Raw genomic sequence first — 20,567 nt, forward strand, 5'->3', positions numbered from 1 at the left:
GCATAAATATTTACAAATAAGATTTGCTTCAGTGGAACTTCTCATGAAGAAAATACGCAAGCATACACTTAGTTACTACTTAAATCCCACTCAAAGCCCTAAAACTAAAATGCATTCTTTGAAAGGGGGTTACCATAATTAAAGTGGTAAATTGTATTGATTGGTGTTTGCTTGGAAAAGGAGGATGCTTTAATTTGAAGAGTTTGTGTCACTTGTCAAAAGGCTGACGTGTGTCAATGAAGTTAAAAAGGAGGGAGAAAGGAAGGAAAAAGCTTTATATGGGCTGCAAACCCAGAGTCCTTTCCTCACCATTGTGTGAGTTACACTTCTCAAATTGATCTCCTGTGGAAGAGGACCTCCTTCTCCTGCATTTTAAGGTACAAAACGACGGGTTTCTTGACCCGTTCTGCTCACCACTCTCCCATGCATAAATCATAGCTTCTGCGCAAACGGCTTGCCCTCAGCTGCATGGAAAACCATTGCTGCCTGATGGGACAGGGCAAGATTTGCCCCAAAGCCTGCTAAAAGGGGTGTATCAGGCTGCCCCATATGTTGTAAAGGGGCGGCCAGAATCCACGTCTTGTAAGCAATGAATGGGGCCGGAGAGGTCTACTCAGATATGCTGATTAGCATTGCTTGTCTCATATGAGCAAAATTTGCAACAGAAATCTCCCATCCTTTTATAATTAAGTTGTTTTCTATTTAGAAGTTAATAAAATGCTATTTAAAAATATTACTGATATCAGCCAGAGCTAACTTTATAGTTGCCTATAAAGAAAATGCAGTGGCTCACTCCTAATATAGCCATAATTATTTCTTATTAGTGGGTATAATTACTTGGCATACTTTGGGAAACAATAGCCTGACATGATACTATATTTCTGCAAAGTAAAATGCAGCACAGAGCTTGTGAATTGAGGCATTATTCCTGATTCATCATTCTCCTATTCCCAGCTTACTCCCACGCCTTCCTCCTTGGGTTGGGTGGTCCGTGCCGGCAATGAGGAGCCGTTAGTTTCGCTCTGAGCATAGGCCAGGAAGGGTCACCCTTGCTGCAGATTGCATATTCCTCCCATGCGCCTCTCCAGCAGTGAGCACGCTCCTTCCAGGACTTCCCAAAACTGATAGCCCACAGATTGAGGGCCAGACAGCAACAGCCCATCCCTGGGATACCAGGCAGCCCTTCAGCTTTGTGTTTAACTGGCTTTTAATTCGTTTTTCGTTCCCAAACATGCTAGCTGGCCACACAGGTGGGTAGAGTTGGAGTCTTCCAGGTCCTCATCTGGCAGGTCCTGCTGGGGGGGGTTGCAGGGCAGCAAGACACTAAGCCACGGTATCGTATCATGCAACCACTTCCCATCACAGAACCCTCTTTGTACGAGGAATGCCAAGAGTGTTTGTGAGGTGAGGACATTGAGGGAAAGGCTGTAAGGGATTGTTGCAGTGTTATTGATCAGAAAAAGCAGAAAGAGCCTCTCTTCCATCTGCACATGCCTCCCCACCCCTCCAGCTTTTCATCACTTCACACAGTGGCAAGGATAATTTATTAAAAATAACACAGCAAGGGAGTCACAAGCCCAGCCTGGAGCACTGGCTTCCCCCAGTCCCCAGCAGGGAAGGACAGCCAGAGGGGACACTCCTTTCCAGGGCAGACACCACAGGGCCACGGCCCTCGTTGCTGCTCTGCTCGTTCTGTTGCCAGTACTACTCGTTTATTGTTTTCATAGTCATCCCACCCTTTCCCTTATGTCCACTGTGGTTCCCGCTTTTTATACTATGTGTACTGGAGTTCATAACCTGCCAGGTCTGAAATGTGGGATGGATTCAACAAGAATAATAGATTTTCCGGGAGCTTAGAATGATAGTATGAGATTAAATCATTCATATGAGTAACATTTTCTCTTCTGTTCAGTTTCATGATTCAGCCTTGCACAGAAGTGACTGGGAGGGGTTAAGAGAAAACAAGAAAAGCATCTGGATAGCAGGAGGTTGTGGTGATGAGATGGGAATGAGGAGGGCAGCACAGATCAAGGGCCCTCAGCGGGAGAGCAGGAGGCCAATCTGTCCATCTTTTGGTCTCCTGGCCCTGTTATAACTTGTGCCAGTTGAAATTCATGGCACTGCTGCTCGAAGACCAGGCAGTTCCCATTTAACGTTTATTGCCATTCTGAATCGCTCTCCCTAGGCTGCCAAAAAAAAAAAAAAAAAGGTTGTGCAGCACTATTTCCCTAATAAATCTGCTGCCAACCAGCCTGAGAAAGACAAGACCTGCAAACAGCTTTCCAGCAACAGATTGCTGCGCGCTCGGCCATCCAGCAAGCTGCTGGCAACCCTGCGTTTATATAGGAAACCAAATCCACACATACCTCTCCTGGGATATGCGTAAGGAATACTCCCCTATGAGTAACCTAATCAGCATGTAGATGTCATTGCTGTTTACACAACTGTACTGAGCAAAAGACATTTGTCTGGCTTTCACTGCACTCTGAAAGAAAATGATCAGCTTAGAAGGGTTGGGGGGGATTTAAAATAACTTCTTAAGCACTTGTCAAAAATCTGCATCCCCTTTCCTAACACTCCATCAAGCAGTTGACCTGCACACTCCTGTAAAGCAGTACATTGTATCAGTGTAAACTCCCTGTCACTGTGCTATCACATAAGGATGTGAAATCACGATGCTGCCTTACGGTGCCTAAAACCAACCCAGGGATCTGAACTCGCAGTCCTGTTCCTCCGTAGCTGTGAGGCTCTAGCATCTGCCTTCCTAGCACACTTTTAGCAGAAATACGGGAAGCTCCTGGAAGGAAGTCATTCTAAAGCTATTTGTGAGTTTGCCAAAAGGATTTCTTTGATTTACGAAGTATGAAAGATTGCCATTTCTGAATTCGTAGTGGATGAGTTATTTCCTGTGTTTTGCTCAAAGGAAGTTCATAATGCAATGAATTCTAGTGTGAAAAAGATAATTAAGGAATAACCTTTTCGCAACTGCTGCTTCTGCAGTTTTGCAGCCGTAACATGTGTCTTCTTTCTCCACACAGGCTGGGTTGTCGGATCGTTGGAAATCCTTGGAAGCCCAGCTAGCCTGGTGAGAAGTATAGGGAACGGCATAGCTGATTTCTTTAGGCTCCCCTATGAAGGGCTGACCAGAGGCCCAGGAGCATTTGTCAGTGGAGTTTCCAGAGGAACAACATCATTTGTAAAACACATTTCCAAAGGTAGAGCTTTCACTTTGTTGCTCCAACTACTGCTTTGTTGTCATGTGTTGTTAAAGGATGTGTTAAAGTTTTAAACGATATTGCTTGCAGCTTTGTTTGGCTTGCTAGGCTGCAGCGAAATGCTGGGAGGGTAACAAAGCTCACATATAACATCTTATGTATTAAACAGATCACCGCTTAACTACAGTGCATAAGAATGTTTCAGAAACTTCAGAATTTTAAACCTCCCAGTGGGAAAATAAGAGATTGGCTCAGACTGTATTTCATGTGATAACTGCAGAAATATTAAAGGTGTTCTGTACTTCTGCTAACCATCAGAAATTCTACACTCTGTCGCCTCATCATATTTTTGTAATTTTTTTTTTTTGAACAAAAGAAAAAAAAGTAGATACAGTTGTCATAACTGTGTAAGTACGTGGATAGGTTTTGACAGCAGGGCTGGGCTGGTCGGTGAAGAGGAGCAGCTTTTGTTTTGCGAAGCCTGTACAAACAGTGCCATCGCGTGGCTCCAGCCGCCCGGAGAGACCCCGGCACGGCTGCCTTGGCCGCTCGCTGCTGCTCCAGGATCCCTCGGGACACGGCCTCCTGGGCTCCTTCTGTAAATATTTGTTTACCTTTCCACCACACCCCCTGCCCTGCTGCCTTTGGGTTAGCATTGCAGAAGTTTGGGAGCCGGGAAAGGACATTGGGATGAGTTGCTGTTCCCAGGAGTCAGGCGAGCCTGGTGCAGGCTAACGTAAAAGGCGTGACAGGGACCGTAGAAGCAGTGTGGTGATGCTTAACAAATAGTAAAGCGTGTTACACATGGGTGACTTTTCAATTGACTTGCTATTCTGCTGGTAAGCTCAGTATTGCAGGGAGGCACAGACCGTCTCCATGTTTTAAATTAAAGCATTTTGATCCGGACCCAAATGTATATCTCCATGTATTTAGGTACACTGACGTCAATTACCAATCTGGCAACAAGTCTTGCTCGGAATATGGATAGACTGTCACTGGATGAGGAGCATTACAACAGACAAGAAGAATGGAGAAGGCAGCTTCCAGAGAGCCTGGGAGAAGGACTGAGGCAGGGACTCTCTCGTTTAGGCATTAGCCTTCTAGGTAACGTACTACTAAATATCAAGTTGCGTGATAATACTGTTTTCTCATCTGCTCATCAGCCTTTTCTACACGTGAGTTATAATTTCAAATTCTGATTGTTGTGGTGTTTTCTCGTGAAATAGCCTCACGATATGTATATGAGATACTGTTTCTTTTTGTCAAGGTTCAGTAACTTTCGGTTTGTTTTTTTTTTTGCTGATAAAATAATTGCAGAATCAGAACAAGTTTGCACTCTCTCTGTTAAATAATATTTTCATTGGTATGTGATGTATATCTGAGAAGAAAAGAATAATTCTGCACTGGGCAGGGTGATCTGTAACTAAGTCGGCACAAAGACGTCATCACGCTGATGTTTACTTTCCAGTGAGTTATAGGAATGCCTTCCGAACTGCTTGTTTTTGCTGCACTGTAGATATCAGGGATTCTTGGTTTTGTTTGAAAACCACTTGAACTTAGTGCAGATGTTAAGTAAGCTTTGATGAGGATTTCTGCTTTACAAAGAGATCCAGATTATCCCGATTCAGTGTAATTGCACTCGTAGAGCAGCCAAGTGGTTTGGTTAAAAGTGAAGATTACTCTGGCCATTTCAAAGTAGTACCTAAAAATTGGTAAGCTAACCCACACTGGAAAAAATCTTTGCAAGAAGTTTTGCAGTAAAGGGTTGGATTTTCTAGGTTACTTCTACTTGTCACACAGCAAAGGAATGCAGAACTGTATTGTTTGGCAGAGTTCCTCAGTACGTATTAAAGAGTATGAATCCCTTAGAGATCAAAGTGACCAAAAACAGCCCAGTGCAAAAGGTTAAAAGAGCTGAAGCTTGAAAGGATTTGTCCTCTTTCCTAATCTTCAGTAGTGTACACAACTCCTAAATTTGCAACCGCAACCCTGAAAGCCCTAAAGAGGAAGTGGTAAAAATGTTACAAGTTTGGGTTAAGTTACTGGAAATTATTTTAAGCAATAACATTAGATGATGTGAAGCACTGTCATTTGATAATGCCTGTAAACTGGCAAGTGAGTGTCCTGGGAGAAATGTGCATGAAGGAGAAATTTCATCTATTAGTAGCTACTATCCCAATAGTTAGCTGTTGCTGGTGTTGCAAATCAAAGGCAGTTCGAAGAAGGTTTTATTTTTCCTTCTTGTTTTATTGGGCTAAGGGCAGTCAGGTTGAGTAGCTGGTTGAAAGATTATACTTTTAGAAGCACTGTGTCAGCCTGGGGTGTGTGTGCTGGTGAAATGGTTTTGTAATCTTGGCTCGGTTAATAATAAGACAGCGAGGTAACATTGTGGCTACCTCCTTCACTGACACACCACAGCCCTTCAGAGCTAAAAACATCGCCTCTACAACCTGAAGAAAAGAGCAAAACTTTGTGTCTTTCGCTGTCACATGGCAAAGTTTTTGCTGTTCGGGAAAGCCGGGAACTCGTAATGTGCACGCACAAATACGCCCTGCCTGGACTGCCCTGCACACAAGGCTCCCGTTGTTTGTGGGAGTATGCCTGAGTTAAAAACAAAACCGAAAAAAGAGTTAGAATTTCAGTGTCCCCGATTTCCTAAGAAATCAGACTTCATGTTAGAAACTTAGGGCTTTAAACAGCACTCCTCTACAAGCTAGAATCCTGTCCTTACTCCTGCTGTTATTATTTAGAGATTGCCTCCTGCTGATAACAGTGTAGGCAACAAAGCACGCAGATAAAAAGCCAGGGTTTGCTGCGTAGCTGCACTTGGCAAGTATGGGACCTCTCACTAAGGGAGGAATCAGAAATATTCCACTGAATTCGTATCAGGCATATTTTTTTATTTAAACCTGATTTTTAAAAACCATGTTTTATCTGTATACACAGCAGCATTCATGTAACTTGTGTTAAGACCTAAATTATGAATAGACCTACATTTCAATTTTTACAAACGCTTCAGAAAACTGTTTCTGTCCTGACTCTTTAAAGAATATTGTGGCTTCACCAAAAAACAGTCATAGTTGAGGGGGAGACATATCACCATGCTGCCTTCTTTCATCACCATGTTCAGAGTAAACATGAACATGCTTATTCTAAAAACGCTTCCAGGTTCATCATACGTAACGAAATGAAGCGGAGCTGCTATGTTGTTTTCCTTGACAAGGACGAAGAGTTCAGATGAGCACAGAGATCAAGACCCTTTGAAGCCATAATTTCTGTAACTTTCTAACTGTAAAATTGAGAATTGTGAAGAAGATTTCTAGGATAGTCACACTATTATCATATTTGTAAAAGCCATCTGACTTGTGCAGACAGCTTAAAGAATTGCAAATGCAGATGTTGTGCCTAGGTACAGGCATGTAAGAGCCCTCAGTTCACCGGTACCTTGCAGTATCTGCACAGAAAGAAGAGTTGCATTTCTGATTTTTCTGAAAATCTGGCTCATGGTGGCCCTGGTTCAGCAAAGCACTTAAGCATGTGCTTAAGAGCTTTGCTGAATCAGGGCCAAAATCATGTACTCTTGTCTCCTCAGTGCAAGTTGTTCCCCGTGGTACATTCTTAAGTGCTTTGTCCTGTCTCGTTTTAAATGACTCAAGCACTGTCAGGGTGTTGTTTGATTTGATTGTTATCTTTGGCCAGCTGTTGTCTTCTTTTATAGTTTGGGGGAGACTTCTGGGTCATTTTAGTAACATCTGTGCATGAAAAGAAGCAAAAGCTTATGATAGGTGTGTTTTTTCTTTTGTATGATTACACATAAATATAGTTAGATTGTATTTAAAACACAATACTCCTGACCAAGAAACTTATCTTTTGCATTTTTCATGATGGGATCAAGCTTAAAATAATAATGTATAACCATATAAAAGAGAACATTGAAACTATAGGCTTTATTTCCAACTACTGGTCAAAAATACCTTATTAAAGTAGCTCCCTTTGGGAAGTTGAGCATTTCTGAAAAACCAAAAAGGTAACAAGTATTAGAAAAGCCATTTTTTTACAAGGGCAAAAGTGCTTGACATTTCAGTTACTCCTTCCCACTTTTGGGGACTTTCCCAATTGATAGTAATACTGGCTGACAGTGTAACTGTGCTGCTAGAGAAGGTAGAGCCTGAATTTTAGAAGCTCAGGCTTTTGTTATTAAGGGTGGTGGTGGTTGTTCTTGCTGTGCAGACTGAATCAGGGCCACTCTACATTTACCTATCTACAAGCGAGATACTAAAAGCCGGCGCTAATCCCGAAGGTGTGCTATTCCACACACTAATTCTGCAAATTTGTTAGTGCAAGCCAGCAGGTGCACTTTTCTTTTAGCTGTATTTTTATGTGATGTTTGCTGTGATGCGACTACACTTGAGCCGTGTTTTTGGTGTGAAGCACTTGTGGCAATCCCGAAGGACAACAGAGAACAGAAAAGGGAGCGAAATAGTTTCAGCTTGGCTAGTTTCCAGCCTCATGGCAAACCGTGATCAGTTTCTCCAGGAGGAGAGGATTTTTTCCAATTATTTCTTGGTCTGAAAGGGTTTGTCGAAAGCAACGCGAGCTTTGCTAAGTCTGTGAGCCATGCTATGTTCACCGAACATTGTTAGTCTGTGCACGAACCAGTTGCTGCCCATAATCAAAATCTTCTTGAAGTAATACAGTGATGTACACTGAATTGTCTGAATTTTGTAGTTATCAAAGTATCTTTTTTATGGTTACTGAGCAACACATATTAACCAGAGTGCATCCCAGCTAATGCTGAGCAGATGTTATGGTGTTACTTTGGTCCAGTAATGGAAGAATATGTTTTTGTTTTGTTTCTTTGGTGTTTAATTTTATTGAGGTTTTCTTTATACATTCATAGTCTGTGTGTACATATGTGGACATGCATATAAAATTGAATGCCTAGGATAAAAAAGGAAAGAAAAATGGAGAATTACTTCCTTTTTAAAAGAAAAATAAGGGACAAGGGACATTAGAGAGAAGGGACAGGGACAGCAGTAGGACATCATAGCTGTCTCTGGACTGTGAAAATGAGAATGGAAAAAGAGGAACTGCTACAAGTGGTTCCGTGCTCTGCTTCCCTGATAACCCACTGAGCTCTGCGGGGAGAAACCTTCTAGCTAAGTCCATCCAGCATGGTGCTCCTACCACTAACTTTATGTTAGAAAGAAAGAAGCCACATGGACACAGGGGACATCATCTTCACGTGTTTTCTGGTGCTGGGAGATGCAGTGAACCTCACTTGTGTATCACCAGAATCTCACTGCTGTTGGGTTTTGAGGTTGCACAGCCTTCGACCTGCTTTTTTCTTTCCTTTGCCCACACATGATGCCCACAGGAGAGGAGCTGCACAGATCTGGCTTCTCCAGGCAAGGGTGGTAGGACCAGCCACTCCTTAATGAAAGGAGTAAGGTTATAGTTTATTACTGTGATTTGTAGGCATGAGCACAGCACATGAATGAGTGATGTCAGTGAGATACCACTCAAAATAAGAGATTATGAAGAGAGAGGAGATCATTGATTGTGTTTTTTGCAGGTACAAAGACAGGACTTGCAAGAGGATTTGAGCTACAAAAGGGCAATGGCTTCACAGACAAATTCAGAGTATGCATAAAATGACAGAATAACAGAAAGTGTGGAAGTACTAAAATCCAGCTAATTAGCTATATATTATTTATGCTACTATATCAATAATCTTCTATAACACAGTCACCGCAGTTTCCATTCTATTTCCTTGTCCTTTGGGCCTAATTCCAGCTGAGAAGTGCCTGAAGCATACCACAGGTCCTTTGGAGTAGACTCTTACTTATTATTACCTTATAACATTGCTCAAGTGTATTGCAGTAAATAATTTACTAGTGCTAGGACTTAGGTGGATTACATTTAATAAGGCAATAACTTCTGTTCTGACAGTGCAGTTGCTGTGGATGACCTCAACAGATAGGGTGAAGGAGGTCACAGGGTAACGTAACGCTATAACTTAGCACAACACCAAGTATTGTTTTATGCCTTCAAGTGCAGCAAAATTGTACAAAAGAGGAGACTGGATGAACAATCTCAATTGTGTAATGCGGTGTTGGAGTATTATTTTAGTCAAGCGGCAGGAGCAGCTGGTAAGTACTAATGAGGGAGGATTCAGTTGAAAATTTTATCATTTTCATGGGATGGCATTAAGGAGGCTTCGTGGCCCTTGTGGTGCAAAGGGTGATTATCCAGCTGCACGCTCAGTGAAAGCTGGGTGTCACATTAAAAACAGACCAGCATTTCCTGGGGAAATACTGTGTGTTTATCAGTAAAGGATACACATATAGAAGTTGGAAGCAGTCCCTATTTGAAGAGGGAGGTATTTTTAAGTGATGCGAGTTTCTTCAGTTGTTGATAGATAGTATCCTGGTGACCAGGATCTGTGGAAATGTGTGCTCCTTCTCATCCTCATCTTCTCTTTGGACAGAATACCAGTGTACAAGTACAATATTCGTTCTTGCTGTTCAAAGTCAGCAACTTCTCCATTTCTCCAGTAACAGTAACTAGAACTGTCTGAGAACCGATTAGCAACTGGCTGACTGGTGCATGTCACGCTGGTAAACACATGGAGCCAAATGCTTCGGCTGTGATTGTCCGAATCTGTGGAATTACGCCTGGATTTGCTTCCGCATAAAAAGCAAAATCTTCAAAATGGCAGTAAAAGTGCCTGGTTACCAAAGTGACACTTGGTCCTACTCCTTAAATAATTGTTTTGTCTTGATATTTGCAGCTGGAGGTCCTAACTGGGAGTTTGCCGAGGAGCCTGCACACTTGCTTTTCTCTGAGCGAAGAACCTCAGATCAGGCAGAGCACTTTCTAACTGATGTCACTTTGTCCAATCTTTGTACTCTTAGCGATTTCCAAATAGCTTATCTATCAAAATTACAATAACTAGAGACATGTCTGTGGTTAAGTGGCTAGAGTAAACTCAAGATCAAAGAAATGTACCACCTCACATACCTGTTTACATTTAGGAAGATTTAAGTCAGAGTTCTCTGTTGATACTAAAAGCCGGGAAGGTCACTGTGTCACTTGTAAAAGTTTGACCCGTGCGCATTAAAGTAAAATATGATCGTTTTCACAAAAAAGTAACAAAAAGTCTCAAAGTCTAATTCTGCTAATCTCAGTAATATATCAAAAGTTGCATTAACTTATGAACATTTCTGGCAGTGGAAGAGGATATAAAAGTGATCTATTGAATACAGGCACTTTTTATTCTCATGAAGTCAATCTCGGGCTTTACATGAAAGTCTCATTTCCATAACAGCTCAAGTCTTCTAAAACTGGTCAATTTTATTCCAAGCCCAACATTTTCAGAATTGCTACATACACTCAGCTAAATTAACCTAACTCAGCAAGAGCATTTAACAAAAGTAGTTGAAAGATAAAAACATACTGTAAAGTGATCTGAAAGTTTTTTAAAAGTACATTATCAAAAAAAAAAAGAGGAAATTGAGATTTAACTTAAACCGAAGATAATGTATTGTTTAGCTAATTAGTCACATGGTAAATAGCTGTATAAGAAGAGTGAGGTAGAGTCTGTAATCCAAGAAACAGTAGTAAGATTTCTTCTTATTCTTATTTTCACTAATTACTGGGCACTCTTGTTTTTTCAGGTGCAATTGCTGGGATTGTGGATCAGCCGATGCAGAATTTTCAGCGAGTATCCGAGGCCCAAGCTTCAGCCGGGCATAAAGCCAGAGGTGTCATCTCGGGTGTGGGGAAGGGAATCATGGGCGTCTTCACAAAGCCCATCGGAGGGGCAGCTGAGCTTGTCTCGCAGACAGGTTACGGTGAGTTTCTCTATTTCCAGCATCGCCATTTAAATTTTAAAATGCTCTTCAGATAGAACCTGCTGTGTCTTAATTATTCAGCTCAGTAGCTGGGTGACTTAGAGAAAAATATAGAAATGCAGCCGCTGAATAGGTATAAATGTTGTGCTGGTTTTCTTAAAAGCCATCATGTCGTGCTTCTCTCTCTTGTGTTACCGATCAGCCACAGAAACACGGAATGCAGAAAGCATGAAGTAATTCTTGGAATACAGTAGAATTAGTTACAGAAACATATGCGCTTACAAAAGAGTTTGTAACATAAAAGTACTAAAGCAACACTATATCCAATTAGAGCGTTATTTTGAGATTGCTTTGTTATGGCAAGGAAAGAGCTGTTCTATCTCTGTGCAAAGAGGGAGTTATGTTCCTGGGAGAAAGAAGCGAGTCATGTAGTGGGAGCATCCCCTTTAAACTGGAGAACTGTGAGAAGGCAGTCCAGGTTTTGGATACACGGGCAATCTTTTAACAACCAGAGGTGGGTTTTCTAGCTAAACTAAGCACTTAGAGGCAGTGGTGGTGATTCCTTTCAGACAACCAAAAAGGTAAAAATAAAATTCCAAAATACACTAATTTCTTTGCTTGCAGTATCAATAAATCAAAGCTGTCGGTCTGGATATTTAAATGGAGAAGTCAGGGAGGAAAAGCAGGGAGACCTGTTAATACGAGCGCAGCGTCAATAATTTCACTTCACTAATTACACTAGACAAATCTTGAAGATTTAAGCTTTTATTCATGAGCCGTATTTGTCTTTGTGATGTGTTAATTAGAATACAGGTAGTTTTCTAAGGGCTTAAGTTTAGGATATTTTCTCCATGCTTCCCATTACCTTCCAAACTCATTCCTTGAAGCAATCCGTTTAAAGAAATAATGAAACAATAAATTATTACAGTTCTTTCAAAAACATGTATTGGTAAAATCACAAATGTTGTCAGCTGCCCATGGGTTGGTTTTGCTGCCCGTGGTATTCTTTCTAGATCTAGTTCTGCGTCAGTCTTTATCAAGAAACTTGTAACATTGGAGGGACATTTCTCGCTGCAGATAAGGGTTACAAGACATCATGTTTTCCATGAGCATGTGACAAAAAGGGTTAGCCAGGAAAAAACATAAAATCTGTATCAATAATAGCTGACAGCGCGTGAGAGGAAAACACACAAGAGTTCAAGTAACTCTTACCCACAACTGGATTGGAAGTGGGACCGTGCCTCTTGGGGGGGACCGAGGGGTGGGGGACCACACAGAAATAAACACATGTTCTCTCTTTCTCCATCTGTAAATAACATTTTCACTCACATAATGCTGAGAACCTCGGTAAGCCAACTGTTACAACTGGGATGATGCTTTTTAAGTATTACCATCAACATGTGTGCTAAAAATTGAAGGGTTTTTTTTTTCGGCACTGGTGTTTTGTTTAAATTATTATCCATTGTGTAAAAAAGAATCTAAGCTATTGACACCCTTATGCAAAAAATGCCTTTTGCTTCAATGGAATGCTTAATTAGACAAAAGAAATTTCTTTGTTTATTGAAAGAGTAACTTTGCAGTAAACCGTATAACATTAATGCTTGCTGTGTAACCTACTTCCTGTCTGTCACGTAAAAAAATCTTAAAACTACTTAATTTTTGAATTTTTTTGCCTCGCAATCTTTCTGGTGACCGTAGCTCATCTGTAAAAGTTTACAAGCCATCTGAAAGTGTGCATACTGTATCATCTTCAGCTTTGGATAGTCTGTACAGAAACCTGTTTGACTGCTTTTTGTAGTCTCCGTTCTGTGCTGGCACCAAGAAGAATTCACAATAAACGAGGTGCCCCAGGAGATCTCATAAATGTATATGGATCTATGTATAACAGCTGGATTAAGTAACTGAACATTTAAATACAGTATCTAGGCAAACTTGCCTTCTAATTTGCACCAATCGTGACACGTATAAGGAATTATTTGAATATTAAGCAAGAAAGTTAACAGCGGTCTTGATTTTTCTGCATAAATCCGAAGTGATGTGTCCAATCTTACTCTGAAGTGATGGCTCTCAGAAGTGTTATGTTTCTCTTGATTGCAAGTGTATGGCTGATTTTTAGAACACGCAGTGCGTTGGGGTTTTTTTTGTTTTCTTCCTAATGCAAGATCACCGGGGTTAAGTGCACAACTCTTGCATTGTAATATTTAATGAATTAACTTGACTACAGCTTCCAAAGATGTGACATCATTTTGGATCTGCACTATTTTATGAACTGCTCTAAACCAATGATATAACTGCAACATGTAGCTGTTTTGTAGAAAACAACTACTAAAAGATTTTAAATTCTCTTACCACAGGTATTTTGCATGGAGCTGGACTTTCTCAGCTTCCCAGGCAGCGCTCTTCTCCAAATGATCTACATGTTGAGCAGGCTCCAAATAGCCACGTCAAATACGTCTGGTAAAATTATTTAGACACTTGCTCATTTTTACATCCACATTGTTTATTAATAGGTTCTGGCCTGTGGTCAAGTTAACAGGCTGCTTCCCTAGGAAAGGCTGAGTTATGGGCGTTTGTTTAGGAACATTAAACACAAAGGTAGTGCATAGAAACCCAATCTGCAAATGATGGGCTGCTGATCTGCTTCCAGCTTTGGAACTACAGAGCTGATCTTTATTTAATGGCATTCAGTGAGTTCTTACTTATTTATCATTGCACTGAGCCCAAGAAAAATACTGCACATCTCCAGAAACAGCTGCTGGTGAAGATAGCTTTATTTCCTACACTGACTTTGTAAGCCACTTCTCAGGGTAATTTTTTTATTAGGATGGGAAATAGGCTGACTTAGCGCGGTTATTAGGCCAATTTTGCAGTGAACGATTAAGGAGTTTTGATAAGTAACAGTTTCACATTTATTCTCTATATCTTAATTCTTACATCTTTCAGTAATGGAGACTTGGAATATACTCCTTGAGTTATTTTATATTTGTAGGTGATAGCTACAGGCTTAAGTAATAACATTAGTGATCAAAAGAAGGACGATCCAATGCATAACACTGACAACTGCTTTTTTTTCCTTTTTTTTCCTCCTTGATTATGCAGGAAAATGCTGCAATCCCTAGGAAGGCCAGAGGTCCATATGGCCTTAGACGTCATGATTGTGAGTGGGTCTGGCCAGCAGCACGAAGGCTGCTTGCTGCTCACCTCAGAGGTCCTCTTTGTGGTCAGCATCAGTGAAGACACCCAGCAGCAAGCGTTCCCCGTGACTGAAATCGATTGTCTGGAAGATGATCAGCGAAAAGACCTGCTGAAGGTGCAGCTAAAACAACAGAGAGTGCCTTCTGATTTGGAGGTAGGGATTCATTCAAAGATAAAGTTACGCTGTTGATGATGCTTTTGGCAACGGGCATGCTCACCTCTGGGCCTGAGGTCTAAGTGCCAAACCAGGAGACCTGCTGTTTTTACTCACCTTGTAGTTGACTGTGTTGTCCTTCAGATGAAAAGGCAATGTCTCCTCCCTTCTGTCCTCTTCCTGATCATGACATTTCATATCTATGACAGCTCTTTTCTGAGAGGAAAAGTAGAGGAGGTCTGGGTTCTTGGTAAGCACCACCTCTTTTCTGAAGAGGTTCTCATGGCTACATCTGTGTGAGGTGTTTGTTGTTAAGCACGTCAGTGTTGCTGCGTGAGCCTACAAAGTCACAGCAACAACAGCTCCTTTTATCCTTCCGGGAATTCTGTTTTAACAGTTCAGTGGTGCTGATGCATGCTTCTTTCAGCCTGTTCCTTGCTTTGGCACATTCTCTAAATGCTAAATTTAAAATGGATCAGTACTTTTACTGAGATTGGATGCACCAAGTGTTTGCCAGTAAGAGCATAAATCCTTCATCATCAGGTTGAAAGATCTCTAAGCCATTTGAATACCGAGGTTTTGGATGAATTATTTTAATGGTAGAAGAATGTTTTATTTTTACACTTTTGGGAAACAATGTTTATTGTACTGAATTCTCAAGTGGAATCATATGAGATACCATTTGAAAAACAAACGTGCATGTCCCAGTTGTTTTTATAAAAGCGTGTCAGGTAGTTCATAGACTGCTATACGAGAAATTTCTCTGTTTCAAGTATAAGAAAAGAACATGTAAAACCCCATGAAGTACCAGCTGTGCCAAAAAGTGGGGGAGGCTTCAGCACCTTCATTAAAACGCCAGCTTTGCTGAAGCCACTGAAGAGCTTTGCCGTCAAGTCCAGCACAGCAAGGACTTCATCTATGTCATGACAGCACTTGGAATTTTTTTTTGAAAGCTTTTTTTAGTGCTGAATTCTCTATTTGCATTTATTGTCTTTACACTAACCTCAGGCTCAGAGTGCTGTTGACTGACATTACCATCTCTCACCACAAAGCTACATGAGGCATTACTTAAATTTTGATGCAAGTGGGCAAAGCTCAGCTTTTTTTATCCCTGAGTGCTGAGTAGTTGCTGGAGGCACACATCAGACTGGATCCAGACTATCCTGCTCAGTCCAGAGCTACTGTCCTGGAGGGAAGAGGAACATAATTTGTTCCCCCATAAGGCATTTGATGCACTCAACCCCTCCTAACCCTCACTTTAGCACCAGCCCAGATCTTTTTTTTATTAGGCTGTGATTGATGGCTCTTGTCTTTGTACCTGGTTATCCGAGGGGGGGGGGCTGCTTGCCCAAAGGTTGCTGCAAGAGGCTGGTGAAGCAGAGGGGCTGCCTGCCTGCGAGAAGGGAAGCTGAGGGACGGGGAGCCTAATTCTAGTCTGCACAGCTGCTGCGGCTGGGAACGCGTAGGACTTGCAAGCAGCTCCTGTACATGCACAGGGAGGAGGTTGGATTAGATGATCTCTGAGGTCCTGGAAGGGACCTAAGCCCTTCTGTGATTCTCCATGGTTCGTGCAGAGGCCTGTGTTCCCAGATACATGCGCTAGCAAATGCATAAAGTGCGCTGTTATATGACCTGCTTTGGAGGTGCTGGACTAAATACATTGGGTTTTTTTCTGAAGTTCTGGACAGAAATATGGGAGTCCTGCTCAAGTGGTGCAGCAGCGCCAGGAGCTGTAAGCCTTGAGCCACCCAGCCTCAGGACACAATCTCTTCTGCTGGTGCAGGCCCTTGAGAACGCAGTGAAAACATATGGCATGATAAAGGCAGTGAAGAGCACCTGGGGTCCAGGTGGAGCAAAGTCAGTAGTGGCAAGACAGCAAAAGCTGAGTGATGCTGTACAAAACAGACCTGGTAAAATCTGCCTTCAGAATGCAGATGCTGAAATTTGTGTGAAAATTTAAAGAAACATACTATAAGGAGGAGCAGCTGAAAGTAAGGCAGACAAGAATAAGCAAATTATTTTTTCTTTAATGCTAAGGCAGCTACAAAATAAAAGATTCCAAAAGCTTAATTTTTGTAATAACCTAGAGTTATGTAGTATTCTTTTGTGATTAACTTTATTGGAGTTTTTTTGCCTTAGTGGGTTGGGAAACTTCATAGTTAGGAATTTCCTTTCTGCAGCTGAGCTTATCAGCTCTGTCGTGCTTGGGATGTTGTGTGCAGCGCTGGTGCTGGTGGAAGCCAGGGCCTCCCGTTTGAGCTCCCCCAAAAAAGTTTCTAAAAATCCTTTGAATGTGATTAGGAGAAGGAACCTTAGGAGCAGCAAACGGACGTGCAGGTGAGCAGCCTCAGATCTGCAGACCTATACCTAAATAGAAATCACTCCTAAATATTAATGATAGGCCATCCTGCTGCACTGAAGATGTGCTTAGCTGAAGTGCAGACACATCCATACATGATGATGTAAGTACAGATGGCCAGAATTTTTAGCTGGAAAACGCCCAGGCAGGTCAACCAAAATATTATGATGAGTTTAGCAAAACAGAGGTGATGTTACCAAATGTAATTTTTTTTTTTATTGCCAATTAATTTAGTCAAAGAGCTGAGAAATAGTACAAAAAATTGAAACATTTCAACATGATAAAAATCCACTTTTTTGTCTTATTGCTCAAAAAAGTAATTGCCGAAAGTTTTGTTTCAGCTCTGCCCAAAACAGTTCCTTCCCTTCCCTCTCCTCAGCTTCTTGGAACTATTATGAAACAGAACATGAGTTATTCTACAGCTGTAATCACCAGAGACATTATAGAGCATATTTTGACTCCTTCAGCAATAGGCTTGCCTGATGGTTTGTTCACCTCCATGACTTAATCCATCTGGCTAGAAATAGCCTGGATAGATTCTTGAGAGCTCTGGCACTGACAACATTATCATTGAAAAGGAAGCATTAATTGTGCTTGGATTATCTTCCAAAGTAATTGAGGCACTGCTTGATTCCAGACAGACATCAAAGTCAAAGGGCCTGCTCTTCCGGCTGCTCTTGCTATAGCACACGACATCAAGAAGACAACAAAAGAATTGAAGGGCCCTGAATTTCAGATATTCCAGAATTTCTTTGTGATGATCTGCAACAGGGTTTTCATGATAGTGTTACACGTTATCATCTCTGGAGCTGAAACCCAGTCTCCGGATTTTTCAAAGGAGTGGGGAAAAAAAAAACCCACACTAAAGAATCAGATCTCCTTTGTCAGTGCACACAAAGCAACCCATCAGTGGTACATACCTATTGGGACTGCACAACAAAGGTGCTCTAATGACTGCAGAATTAGAGGTGCTGAAGGCTTATTCTTTATAAGCTGTAATGGAAGGAATTTTAGAAAAATTCTGGCCTTCTAGATTAATGGGCAGGCTATCTTTAAGATTCCTGTAGCAGGTGCATTAAGCAACCCCTGACCAAGTTTGGATTCATTGAATGGTCTGGCTATTTTAGTTGTTCAAAGTAGTGGGCTAAAGCACTTACAATATTAGGTCCCATTCTGGAAAAAAAAATTAGAATAACAGCAATTCCAAGTTTCTGTGGTTGTCTTGACAATGTAAGCTAAACTGAAACTGGCTGGAGAAGCAGACGGTTGCAGATGAAGTCATCTGGAAGCAAGCAAGGTCCCAGTTACTTTGGAAGACCATCCAAGTGCAGTTAATATTTTCTTCTGAATAATTAAGCTGTATTTGTGGGATATAGCCCAGGGCTGAATGAAGAATGAGTTCACAAGAGTAGGTGAGTGGGATGCCAGCCCCCTTTCCATCTCCTTTGGTAACTTGTGTCCTTGGGTCAGTGTGAAGGCAGCTTTCCCTGAGCTTACTTCCCTAGAAGTTAAAACCAGAAAAAAATGTGGAGCCACCTACATGCAAGATTCACCCAATAGCTTAAAACCTAGTTCACATAGGTGGTATTTAGTGTAGTTCTCTCTTTTCAACTGGTAAAACAGACTGGCTGCAGGGATGCTTTTTCTTTGCCACCAGGCTGAAGACATGGTTCAGACATCATTCTCCACCATTAGCCGTGAGTCTGCTGCAGCAGCCTGCCTGCTGATTTTTCCCTTCCTCCCTTTAAGGTCATTCATGAAAACCACGCTCACCTCTGCCCATTTCACCATTTCCGCTGTTTCCAGGCATAGGCTCCAACCTTGAGCTTCAGAGCTTGTTCATGAGCCTGCTTCCTTTAGCATTTTTGTGGAGATGATTGAAAACAGGAGTGTTTCTACTTGCTGAGCAGCAAATCCACTCCAAAGGCATAGTAAAAAAAAAACAGAAGGGACTGTTTTGATTTGGATGTGACATCTGTCACTATCTATCAATCATACTAATTCTTTCTTCAAATAAGCAATGGTTTGTTTAAAGTAAACCTAGCACTCCAGGGATGTGACAAGATATTGATTGTGGATGGTAAATTGAATCCAATGGCACTGTTTGAAAATATCATCACATTTAGTGAGGCATATGTAAAACTCCCTGAAAGACAGTCAGAAGATAGCAGTCTTTGAATCCTTAGCGTGACATCCAACAAAAGACACTTTGAACCCTACAGAAATGAAACTGGTCAGCAGTTCCCTGAGTTTAAATAAGGAAACATCAAAGCCTGGCCCAAGGATAATTTCTTTTTGTTCATCAGCATATTTTGGAAATAACTTTGATTTTGAAGGGCTTTGCTAGTGACATCACTGTAGCATCCGTGGTGGTATTTCTGAAATACATTTTTCTTTTAAACCATCCCAGCAGCTTGATGTCTGCTTCCGTGCTTTCCCCTCTCATGCTAGTCATAGTCATCCTCAATTTCTTCCTCAAAAAGAGGGGCACAGCAGCTTGCTCTTCTAAAGCCAGATTTGTCCATCGCTTTTTGTCTAATACTCTATCTGTTTGGAACCATACGGTAGATGCCACTTTTCTGATCACAGTATTTGTTTTTACTGTATTTTCTTCCAGTAGAGGTAGGTTACTTGCACTCCTCTTTTCTAGAGACTTGAACCTTTGCATATTTCAGTGTGAAAAAAAGGATTTCTTCAGAGGAGACGTCCTTCCAACTTGTGGTGGTGGAAAAGGCAGTTTGCACAGACATCTTAATTTCTTCTCCAGAAATGATAGGCCCAAACCACCTTTAGTAAAACCCTTTTGTTTAAAGGAAATGTAATTGTGTGGGTCCTCTGACCCTGAATGTTATTTTTGGTTATCAAAAGCAGGTGGATATGTCCTGTCATAGAACATTCACGTGGAAGGTAGCTTCTAGTCTTTATTTTAAATCAAGTAAGTTAGACTTAACTACCCAGATATAGCTATGGGCTATCTCTAATTGTACTTTGTGAAAAAATGTTTTTGCTAATTATTAGAATTGCTGTATGATAAGCACTGCCAAGAGCTAGTGGTATTTTTCTTAAAGGGGTTCAGATTTCTTTCCTGTCTACAAAGAGTTGATCTGTTGTGAAGATCTACTCTTGACCAAGGTATCCATTCCTGAAATTCTCAGAAGATACTGCTTAGATTTTCTATGGCAGAATTAGAGCTTCTCAGAAGTGTCGAAAACAGCAAAGGAGAGGACTAATCCACCAAGCACTAAACTGTGGGAGAACGCTGTTGATGAAAAACATCCATTAAACTAAGAAGGATCCCAGGGTGGAAGATTTTTAACTGCAGAAAGTAACGTGGAGTTACTGTCCTTGCTACCAAGTTCAGTTACTGTCAGTCATTCCGTAACTATTTTATCTTGTCTGATTTCAGGCAGATGGAGCTAGAGAGAGACTATCAGAACAACAGTACAACCGTCTGGTGGAGTACATCACGAAGACATCTTGCCACCTCCCTCCCAGCACCGCCACTTTGCCAGCAACACAAGCTGTGGTTACCGAACACCTTCCAACTATAGCAAAAACATATCAATATGTAGTTGATCCAAATTTTGCCCAAGTATTCATTAGCAAATTCACCATGGTGAAAAATAAAGCCTTGAGGAAAGGATTTAATTAATAATTATTTGTGGTGAGTATAGTAATAACTTACCGTTTTGAAAGTAATACTTTCTCTGTAGTATCCTACATCAAGTAGGGATGCATATAATTTCTGAGGGGGCAGGAGATGAAAATAAAGCTATGCCCAATAGCTT

General features: G+C 41.3%; 1 protein-coding gene across 1 annotated transcript in view; it reads left to right on the forward strand.

Annotated features, from left to right (window-relative positions):
• The window catches only part of LOC104280347 (vacuolar protein sorting-associated protein 13B-like), a gene marked incomplete at its 5' end in the record, with an annotated part of 79,718 nt that extends 59,208 nt beyond the window's left edge, over positions 1–20,510 (forward strand). Inside the window, 6 exon segments of the mRNA XM_009877967.1 lie at positions 3,039–3,215; positions 4,149–4,319; positions 10,895–11,071; positions 13,426–13,528; positions 14,171–14,420; positions 20,186–20,510. Coding sequence (XP_009876269.1) covers positions 3,039–3,215; positions 4,149–4,319; positions 10,895–11,071; positions 13,426–13,528; positions 14,171–14,420; positions 20,186–20,431 — 1,124 coding nt within the window.
• Positions 20,511–20,567: the final 57 nt, after the last annotated feature.

The sequence above is a fragment of the Apaloderma vittatum genome, unplaced genomic scaffold (genome assembly GCF_000703405.1).
Source record: "Apaloderma vittatum isolate BGI_N311 unplaced genomic scaffold, ASM70340v1 scaffold3961, whole genome shotgun sequence".
In the NCBI taxonomy this organism is placed as follows: Eukaryota; Metazoa; Chordata; class Aves; order Trogoniformes; family Trogonidae; genus Apaloderma; species Apaloderma vittatum.